General features: G+C 36.4%; 1 protein-coding gene across 3 annotated transcripts in view; it reads right to left on the bottom strand.

The window, feature by feature from the left end:
- The window catches only part of LOC127836481 (protein farnesyltransferase subunit beta-like), an 80269-nt gene that overhangs the window by 4154 nt on the left and 64468 nt on the right, over positions 1-11647 (bottom strand). For all 3 annotated transcript variants that reach the window (XM_052363136.1, XM_052363135.1, XM_052363134.1), the window contains exons 6-12: positions 10869-10965; positions 8670-8753; positions 7848-7934; positions 5283-5412; positions 4831-4963; positions 3385-3496; positions 194-308 (exon numbers count right to left, since the gene is read on the bottom strand). In XM_052363136.1, the coding sequence (XP_052219096.1) occupies positions 194-308; positions 3385-3496; positions 4831-4963; positions 5283-5412; positions 7848-7934; positions 8670-8753; positions 10869-10965 (758 nt within the window). The remainder of the gene's footprint in view (positions 1-193; positions 309-3384; positions 3497-4830; positions 4964-5282; positions 5413-7847; positions 7935-8669; positions 8754-10868; positions 10966-11647) is intronic.

Here is an 11647-nt window from a genome sequence, read left to right as displayed (position 1 = left end):
GAATACAAACTCTCACAGCCTTCAAAATTTTGACCGAAAACGTGATATAAGAAGAATATATATTATATTGTGTATATAATATAGGACTTTCATATCATCATTGAACATTAAACATTTGTACACTACTCTTGCATATCTGTTATATTGTGTCATATTAATGCCCAATATTTTAATTGCAGGTAATACTACTTACAAGTATGTTGTTTTCATGCCCAATATTTAGAACATGGCTTAGTTTTCCTCCAGCAAAGTGTTGTGCGACAGACAGTCCACTCAGACAGTAACACGTGTGGTAGAAATCACGACTCCTGAACAATAGAAAACATAACACACTTTAATTTTTTCAACCAAAATCTGTCAGCCCTCAGACAAAGCCAGTAATTAGATTCAAAAGTAATTTTAAGCATATTCCAAAACCTGGAAAGTAGAAAACATAACACACTTTAGTGTGGTCTTCAAAAATCTGTTAACCACTCAGATATGGCCAGTTAAAAGCATGAGATACGGGAATAATTTTGAGCATACTTGCCCTCCTAGCTTGTGAGGTTTTCAAGTCTTGTACTATTTTGTTCATGACTTTGCATCTGGGCTAGTGATATCTACAGACACTAAGTTTTCCTGACCTTATGGTCAATATTTGTTTTGGGGCCTCACTGGAGACTGCTCTTTGTGTTCTGTGTGCCCAACAAAGGCTATTTTAATAATAAAACAAGGGCTGTTTGTAAAACATGCATGCCCCCCATATGGGCTGCCAGTTGTAGTGGCAGCCATTGTGTGAATACGTTTTTTGTCACTGTGAACTTGACCTTTGACCAAGTGACCTGAAAATCAATAGAGGTCATCTGCGAGTCATGATCAATGTACCTATGAAGTTTCATGATCCTAGGCGTAAGCGTTCTTGAGTTATCATCTGGAAACCATTTTTCTGTTTCGAGTCACTGTGACCTTGACCTTTGACCTAGTGACCTGAAAATCAATAGGGGTCATCTGCGAGTCATGATCAATGTACCCATGAAGTTTCATGATCCTAGGCGTTAGTGTTCTTGAGTTATCAACCGGAAACCGTTTTACTATTTCGAGTCACTGTGACCTTGACCTTTGACCTAGTGACCTAAAAATCAATAGGGGTCATCTGCCAGCCATGAGCAATGTACCTATGAAGTTTAATGATCCTAGGCCTAAGCGTTCTTGAGTTATCATCCGGAAACCATCTAGTGAACGGACGGACTGACCGACCTACCGACATGTGCAAAACAATATACCCCCTCTTCTTTGCAGGGGGGCATAATTAGATAAATCGTACAAACACATCACTGTTTATTAAAATGTCTTAGGTACTAAACATGTTTCGGCCATAGCCTTCATCAGTAGTACATTCATATATATATATTTTTTATAAAGCATTTTAATATAAAGACTGTAAGACCAATTTGGTTAAGTACCATTTTTGAACCAGGATGAACTGTGCTTCTTTGACAAAATACTTCTATTTTTAAGGAGTGTACTAGCAGTAAAACAGTAACTGTTATAATACAAACATATTTTTATTGGTGTCAAATGTTTCCTTTGTCTTAATTGTTAATGTGTCAGTCTATGATTAAATTATTTGTGTTTTTGTGATCAATACTGCAAAACCAATATCATTTGTCTGACAAGAATATAAGTGGATTTGTGTGGGTCCCCCCATCCACAACACAAATGTTCATGTCCAAAGTTTTAATTCAATATAGCTGTTGTTTAAGTGCATGTTAAGTGCACATGAAAAGTGTTAGAACAAACAAATACACATAGAACATGTAGTTTTTAGGTATTTGGCTAAACTTAGAAATCCACACACTGAAGATCCAACTAATATGCATAATTTCTCCCAATCGACCAAATTTCATGTCAAAGCAAAGTAAATCGATCATAAATTTAGATATTAGAAACGACCTTAACAACTATTGTTTTGTTATTGAATCTTAAATCCAGTCTGTAACTATCACTAGGGGTGTTAAAGGTATATCAAACCATCTGCATACATTGACCAGCAAGGTTTATCAATGAGCATACGATGACCTGCCAGGTTTATCAAAGTGCATACACTGACCTGCAAGATATATCAATGTGCATACACTGACCTGCCAGGTTTATCCATATGCATTTACTGACCTGCCAGGTTAATCAATGTGCATTCAATGACCTGACAGGTTTATCAATATGCATACACTGACCTTCCAGGTAAATCAATGTGCATACACTGACCTGCCATCTTTATCAATGTGCATACACTAACCTGCCAGGTTTATCAATATGCATACACTGACCTTCCAGGTAAATCAATGTGCATACACTGAACTGCCATCTTTATCAATGTGCATACACTAACCTGCCAGGTTTATCAATATGCATACACTGACCTTCCAGGTAAATCAATGTGCATACACTGACCTGCCATCTTTATCAATGTGCATACACTAACCTGACAGGTTTATCAATATGCATACACTGACCTTCCAGGTAAATCAATGTGCATACACTGACCTGCCATCTTTATCAATGTGCATACACTAACCTGCCAGGTTTATCAATATGCATACACTGACCTGCCAGGTTTACCAATGTACATACACTGACTCTCAATGTAATTAATATGTATACACTGACCTGCTAGCTTTATTAATGAGCACACACTGACTAACTATGTAAATCAATATGCATAAACTGACCCGCCAGCTTTATTAATGAGCATACACTGCCTTACTATGTTAATCAATATGCATACACTGAACTGCCAGGTTTATCAATGTGCATACACTAACCTGCCAGGTTTATCAATATGCATACACTGACCTGCCAGGTTTACCAATGATCATGCACTGACTAACAATGTTGATCACTGCCAGGTTTATGATCATGCACTGACTAACAATGTTGATCACTGCCAGGTTTATCAATGTGCATACACTGGCATTACAGGTTTATCAATATGTATACACTTACCTGCCTAAATTATTAATATGCATACACTGACCTGCCAGGTTTATCAATGAGCATGCAATGACCTTCCAGGTTTTTTCACATTCACTGACCTGCCAGGTTTATCACATACACTGACCTGCCGGGTTTATCACATACACAGACATGCCAGGTTTATCACATACACTGACCTGTCATGTTTATCACATGCAATGACCTGCCAGGTTTATCACACACACACTGACATGCCAGGTTTATCCCATACACAGACCAGTCAGGTTTATCCCATACACAAACCAGTCAGGTTTATCCCATACACAGACCTGCCAGGTTAATCACATACACTGACCTGCCCAGTTTATCACATCACTTACCTGCCAGGTTTATCAAATGCAGTGACCTGCCAGGTTTATCACATTCACTGACCTGCCAGGTTTATCAATGAGTCCCCCTCCTGGATACTGACAGCATACCAACACGTACTCCTGGAGGGCCCTCTGGTCAAACAGCCAGCTCTCGGCACTCAGTGAACCATTGTCTGCAATCAATCCAAGAATTAAGGCTCATTATAGGAAAACTGGGCTTTATGCACATGCTTAAAATGTCCTCCAAGATTAGCCTGTCCAGTAAGAACAGGCTAATCAGGGACCATACTTTCCGCATTTAGGGATTTTTTAATTAAATAAAGTCTCATAGCAAAAATCAAGTTTAGACAGAAAGTGTCGCCCCTAATTAACATGTGCAAACAGCACATGCTAATGTGGGATGACACTTAACACACCTGCCTTAAGCCCAGTTTCCCCAGAATGAGGCTCAATCAATCAATCTGCTATTGAAAAGTGGGAAAGGAGATTCCTGCTAAGATTAGATCCCAATTTTGATGAAAAGAGAAATTAAGATCATCAGCTCTAGCAGAGAATAAGTACCAGATTGTGATGAAACACAAACTGTACAGATAATCTTGGTTGGCTATGATAGCAAAACATGACTACAATCATATTTGCTATGATCAGAACACAACTTTTGTATTGCAAATTACCAAAAGACAGTTATTCACAATGTTACTATCTAAAGGATATTTTTCACAATAAAGGACAAACTACAGCTTTGTCACAGACCTGAAGAATACCCCCACATGCCGCATGGACACAGAATATTTTGCATGTTGTCTTCACAAAAAACAGCGGACAACATGCTCAATGTTTAAAACGCACTAAGTGACCTCGTGACCTAGTTTTTGACCCGGCATGAACCATATTCAAACTTGACCAAGACATCATCTAGATACTAGTTCTGACCAAGTTTGGTGAAGCTCGGATGAAAACTACTTGAATTAGAGAACGGACACCATGCTCAATGTTTAAAACGCACTAAGTGATCCCGTGACCTAGTTTTTGACCCGGCATGAACCATATTCAAACTTGACCAAGACATCATCTAGATACAACTTCTGACCAAGTTTGGTGAAGATCGGATGAAAACTACTTGACTTAGAAAGCAGACACCATGCTCAATGTTTAATGCCCCATATTTGAACTAGACCTAGACATCATCTAGATACAACATCTGACCAAGTTTGGTGAAGATCTGATGAAAACAACTTGAATTAGAGAGCGGACACTTAATACAGACCGACAGACAGACCAACCGACAGACAAGCTCACTCCTACATACCCCCCTAAACTTCGTTTGTGGGGGAATAATGATAATAGTATTTTTGAATTATATTGGCTACTCAATAGAATGAAAAAATTACTTGTAAATGTGATTTGCCTTCTTTTAAACATTTGTTCAAACGTTTAATGGAACTTAAAAGGTCAAAGCAAACATTCTCTACGATATTTTACAAAAGAGTCATTTCAGAACAAGAACCTTTCAGTGACAGGACCATATGTATGAGTGGGAAGGCCCCGCCCTGCCAGAATGAATAACATCCGTCCACCAGCTTGTTGGTCCGACCCTGGAAGCCTCCTTCGTAACGCATCTGACGGTTGGAAGTCCATCGCTGGAGAAACGTGAAGGCATTAGTATAGTGATATGTATGAACAAGTATCCTTTATATCAATTTGACCGCAAGTCCAATAATGAAAATATGAAGTTTGCCAATGATTTGATTGCAATTTTAAAACATAGCATAAAAGTTCAATTAAATGAGTCTTTGTGCCAGTGGCAAACAAACATAGTTAGCCACATAGGAGTCAGTATCAAAAGTTTGTTTCGAGAAATTCATTAAATTACTATTTAGCAGGAAGTAAATTCAGGAAGTGCTAAAAGGTTAACGAATGACAAAGAAAACGTACAAGCAAATACACAAGTTCACCTACCAGTAGGTTTTGTATATCACAGAGGTTGGTCTTATTGAGAAGGACCAAGGCTGAGATACCACAGAAAGAGTAGCCACCATGGGCCTCCATACCTGGGCAGCCTGCAAACCCACCCTCGTATGTCTGACACCTGGAATATACAGAGTTTTTAAGTGACACCAAGCAAAATGCATCATCTAGACTTTTGTTAAAGGGGTTGAAAAGAAATTAAAAATCAAAATATTAATGACTATGTGTATTATGTCAATGAATGATTGTCATATCAAGTATGTTAAATTATTTTGGAAATCTGTAGAACTAAAAAAATGCAACATACTTTTTTAAAGAAAACAAGAGTTTTTACTGTGATTAATACCCCAAAATACTACTTTGGCACAGAAGCAGTGACCTTCATTTGACCTTCAATCTTCAACAGTGACCTTCAAGGTAGAATTGTGGCTCTTACATGTGAATGAGTACAAAAAAAGGTAAAATTTGTGTACTTGAATATCAAGCTCATTGAATACATGATGACATTTTTGAGCCAGCTTGTCTTTTTTTACTATAAAACAAATCACTGAAGTTTAGACCAAAGTCTCCTTAAAATGGACATTAATGCAGTTTTATAACAATTCTTGATTGCATCGGAAAAGTAAAGAATTGTAGAGCAATTGTTTTACAATAAATGCCATTTGTTTTATCTTTGACATTTTGACCTTTAGTCATATGGTCACATACCATTTTATGACGCAAAACATTAAATATGTGTCATTAAAAAAATCTATCAATGCTATAATGCATGCAGAAATAAAATTGGAAATCTTTGGCCTCAAAGTATGACTATCTTAAACATAGCGTTTCTAAAGAGTGCATTCTTTCAGACAGAAAAATTAAAAGACATATTAGAAAAAGTGATTTCCTAAAATATATTTTGGACCCTTAATTACAGATAGTGGGAGATATAACAAGAGCACCGCCTTGCGGGTGCATTAAAATTTGGGGGGGTGGGGTGTATAGTGTGAGGGTGTGGTGGTAATTTGTGAGATGATCTTAAAAAAAAAAAAAAAATTGAGGGGGGGGGGGGGGGATTCGGGTGGGGGGAGGGGGGGGTGGATTCTTGGGTGCGATGGTTGGATGGTATTTCAAACATAAAATAATAATAATAAATATTTGTGTTTTTAACCGTTTCAAAAAAAAATTGGGGGGGTGGGTGGGGTGGGGGGGGGGGGTGTAGTGTGAGGGTGTGGTGGTCATTTGTGAGATGATCTTAAAAACAAAAAAAAAATAGGAGGGGGGGGGGAGGGCACGGGGGATGGTTTGGGTGGAGTCTATTGTGGTATGTCAGGTAAGAGTAGTTTTGTCAAAGTATCAATCAAATCTAATCATAAGTAAAGAAGTTATGGCAATTTTAGCAAAATTTAATAATTTGACCTTGAGAGTCAAGGTCATTCAAAGGTCAAGGTAAAATTCAACTTGCCAGGTACAGTAACCTCATGATAGCATGAAAGTATTTGAAGTTTGAAAGCAATAGCCTTGATACTTAAGTAAAGTGGATCGAAACACAAAATTTAACCATATATTCAAAGTTACTAAGTCAAAAAAGGGCCATAATTCCGTAAAAATGACAACCAGAGTTATGCAACTTGTCCTTTTACTGTACCCTTATGATAGTTTGCGAGTGTTCCAAATATGAAAGCAATATCTATGATACTTTAGGGGTAAAGTGGACCAAAGCACAAAACTTCACCAAATTTTCAATTTTCTAAGTATAAAGGGCCCATAATTCCGTCCAAATGCCAGTCAGAGTTACATAACTTTGCGTGCACAGTCAACTTATGATAGTTAATAAGTGTTGCAAGTATGAAAGCAATAGCTTTGATACTGTAGGAATAAAGTTGACCTAAAAACAAAACTTAACCAAATTTTCAATTTTCTAAGTATAAAAAGGGCACATAATTCTGTCAAAATGCCAGTCAGAGTTACATTACTTTGCCTGCACAGTCCCCTTATGATAGTTAGTAAGTGTTGCAAGTATGAAAGCAATAGCTTTGATACTTAAGGAATAAAATGGACCTAAACACAAAACTTAACCAAAATTTTCAATTTTCTAAGTATAAAAAGGGCACATAATTCTTGCAAAATGCACGCCAGAGTTATCTAACTTTGCCTGCCCAGTCTACTCATGATAGTAAGTAAGTGTACCAAGTTTGAATGCAATAGCATTGATACTTTCTGAGAAAAGTGGACCTAAACGCAAAACTTAACCAAAATTTTCAATTTTCTAAGTATAAAAAGGGCACATAATTCTGTCAAAATGCACGCCAGAGTTATCTAACTTTGCCTGCCCAGTCCCCTCATGATAGTAAGTAAGTGTACCAAGTTTGAATGCAATAGCATTGATACTTTCTGAGAAAAGTGGACCTAAACGCAAAACTTAACCGGACGCCGACGCCAACGCCAACGCCGACGCCAAGGTGATGTCAATAGCTCATAATTTTTTTCAAAAAATAGATGAGCTAAAAATATTTATTGCATGTCAAACATTTTAATTTATATTGACGTATTGCATGTTGTGAACACCATTACCGTACAATCCACTCTGGAGTTCCGTCAAACAGTTCAGGGGACATAATATTGGTCAGTCTAGCAACACTAGCAGCACAGTAAGCTCCCCTGAAATAGAATATATTACATCCAGATTGTGTTGACTGGTTGAGGGGAATAAGATGTGTTTAGGGATTCAGGAAGCAAGCATGTAATACTTTTGAGGATGTCTGACTGCAACATTCCTTCACTGATACAGTGTTTGTTGGTGATTAAGTAGGCATTGTAATTAATCAAATAGCAAACTTGTCCCAAATAAGTTCCCTTTTAAGATGCCTGATAACGTATATTTGTACGATATTTGTCGTTAAACGAAGATGAAAAAACAATTCCAAAAATCGGAGGTAAAAAAACCCTAAAAACATCAAATTAAGCGTGAATAAAAAGAAATAATTTATTACGTTATTATTTACTGTCAAACCAATTAGAGGGTACAGATTTGGGGTTATGTTTACATGCAAACCCTATGTACAGTACGTAGATCATATCATGAAAGTCATTGTGACTATTCCAAAAAAGCAAGATTTCACAGCATTAACTTCCAAATTTAATTCAAGCATAATGTTGCGAATGAAAATAATTTCATTTGAACCCTTTTCCGCTCAGATTCAAAGTGAAAATGGCTACATGCAACCAGAAATAAACCAGAGCAGCCTGCAAATAACTGAGACTCAGGCTGTTCACATGTTATGCTGTTTGCTACTCATCAGTATCTAAGGGTTGAAAATGAAGCCTTTAAAACATAGTAGGCGAGGTCTTAAATTCAATTTTAATATCTAAGAGACTTCAAACGTGTCAACAGACCTGATATCCTCCTCCCCTCCCTCATGCATCTTGAAGGATCCATGGCTGGTTCTCATCCTCATTAGGAATTCGTACAAGGTCTCTCTGGAGAAAGAGCAGATAATGTGAGGGGTAGAGGTCCATTCACTGCATGATTTAGCCTACCTTACATAAGATAAAGTGATTGTTAGCCTACATTTCACAGATCATGTGCAGGTTAGCCAACATATAAAAACTTATAGGCTTGTTAACCTGTTTCAAAAATGCCACCATCTGTGGAATTAGTGAATAAGCTATACATTGACGCATTAGAAAAGAACTATGCCCTTTGTTTAAATCAATCTCAGAAATCAAAATCCTTATTTGCTCGTATATAAAAAGTTATAAATTAAAACATATTTCTAAATTCCAGCCCAATAACTAATACACTACAATAAAATTTCATGTAACCCGGTCATCCATTTATACAAATTATTTGTTACTGTATATTCAATTAATTTTGTTGACATGAACATTCATTAATTAGTAAGATTGGTCACATTTGTTGGATCTTAACTTTGTGAACTTTTTGCAAGACTTTGAATGAAAATATTTGTTGAACATTTGATTTTTAAGTTGACCCACACAAATAAAAAAAAAGCTTGTGTCCAATGAAACACATCAGTTTTGCAGTATTTTTTAGTACCCCGTAATCACTCTATGTTTTCGGACACTTAAAAAAAATAAAAAAATTTCGTGTCCGAAAACTTAGACACGAAAAATATTCACAAAATACAGGTGCCCGAAAACTTAGAGTCCAAAATTAAAGTGTCCGAAAATAGCGTCAATTGTATCAATGACTACCGGTTATTGCACGCGCTTGTAAAATACAATGCCGTATAGTAGAAATTACAGTTAAATATGTTTGCACTGCATTTTAAATGATTTTAACAGACAGAAAGTTACTACAAGGTTGTACTTTGACCAAGGAGTTCAAAGATGAGCATGTGAGGTATCAATACTCGCTAGTATGAACCTGTAATAAACGCAAACTATGAATTCTTTGTTTGTTCATTTCCGAAAGTTGTTGTCTAACAGCCTCCATTGTTCGTATAACTTGCAATAGAGTGCATCACACTTTGAGGCGTTTAGTATTTGTCACAGTTATTTAACTGAGAAGGGGTAGTACCATTGCAGTAGATAATTGAACTGTTAATTGGCATTATCCCTGGTAATTGTCATAACGCTTATGCTATAGGGGAAACCATTGTTTAATACCGGTTTACAAGGTTATTTACCCAATAAAGCAAATGTAATGGTCTGTTGCCCTCAAGCATGCACTTGCCGTGTTTTATGATGTTAATCTGGTTGTAAAACCCCATGATCGAAGTGTCATTAGATATCGAAAACAGGACCGAAATTTGGTAAAATAGCGCTGTAAAATATACTGTCCGAAAACTTAGAGACATTAATTATGGACGAAAACTCGTGTGCCCGAAAATTAAGAGTCACGAAAAATAATTATTTTTCCTAAAAAAAGGGGTGTCCGAAAACTTAGAGTGTCCAAAAACATAGAGTAATTACAGTATCAATTGGTTATTTGATGTGCTTATCTTACAGAATCTAACATCTTTTTACTAAGAAAACATATAAAATGTTATATTTAAACAAGATATGTTAATAAATCGTATCCTTCCTCCAAAAGCTGCTTAATTATAACAGTTATTTCAAAGTATTTTTCATGGTGTCAACACTTCGAAATAATTAAAATTCGACTGTGTACACTAGTAAAAGGTTATGACACAACACAGACAAATAAGCACTTGACTTTGCCATTGACAAAAAATAATTTGTACTTTTAAAATATTTTGATAACATGACTTATTACATGAATCATTATAACTAACATTGCAAGTAATCACCATTTTAAACAAATTGCAAATTCAACCAGTCATCAGACTCATAAACTGCTCTTGGAGAAAAAAGAACTTAATGCATGTACGTAAAGTGTCGTCCCAGATTAGCTTGAGCAGTCCACACTGACTAATCAGAGTGATACTTTCCACTTTTATTGTAATTTCCGTTTCATAGCAAAAATCTAGTTTAGGCAGAAAGTCGTCCCTGTGCATTTTGCACAGGCTAATCTGTGACACTTTACGCACATGCATTTAACCCTGTTTCACAAAGTGAAGTTCACACGTTTTTATAACAACTACCCTATCATCAGACTGGTTCCCATACCTGTCAATAATCCTGTACGCCTCCTCGGTTCCGAGTACACAGATGGCATTGACTGCGGCGTAAGTGGGAGCCAGATGAGCCACCTGACCTGGTCCACCTGCAGGTAAATTTCAACACACATGGTCAGCTTAGGGTCACACAGATAGAACAATGCTCTCGTTACAGTGATCAACTTAGTTTTTGAGAAAAGAGTTTTAATTATTAAGATTCTTCAATTTTGAAGTTTTTGCAATAAAGTTTTGAACAGGTTACTACCATAATATTTTTTTTTAAAGAAAAATGTGTTCAAAGATTAAGATTCTACCATTTTCAAGCGTAAACGTGAACATTTTTTGTAGGTCTAGATTTTAACATTTTTATGTAAATGAGCGAGAATGTTTGCAAAGATATGAAACTCAATCAGCCTTGACTGGAATTCAATTAAAAAGACTTCCTGCAAACAAAATATTCCACAAAAACTGAACAAACCATCCCCGATTATGCAAACTACACTGGCTAATCTTGGATGGTACTTTCCACAAATGCATCAGCTGAATTTCTTAGAGCGCAGCCCACATTTGTACAAAAAATAGAGCATTTCAATATTTGGGTATATGAGTTTAAGATTTACATGTATCATTAAAATCACTTTCTTGAATTAGCAATAAAGAATATATCATAAGATGAATCTTTTTCTTGTTACGGTAATTAACTTGTCGACCCGGTAGATGCTGCCCCAATGTGTACATTTTTTAAGTACAGGAGAAAATTCATGTTTAATCAATAACTTGTTTTTAAGA

Source organism: Dreissena polymorpha, chromosome 6, assembly GCF_020536995.1.
Source record: "Dreissena polymorpha isolate Duluth1 chromosome 6, UMN_Dpol_1.0, whole genome shotgun sequence".
Taxonomy (NCBI): Eukaryota; Metazoa; Mollusca; class Bivalvia; order Myida; family Dreissenidae; genus Dreissena; species Dreissena polymorpha.
The sequence above is the reverse complement of the archived record's forward strand: the minus strand, read 5'-3'. Positions and strand labels throughout refer to the sequence as shown.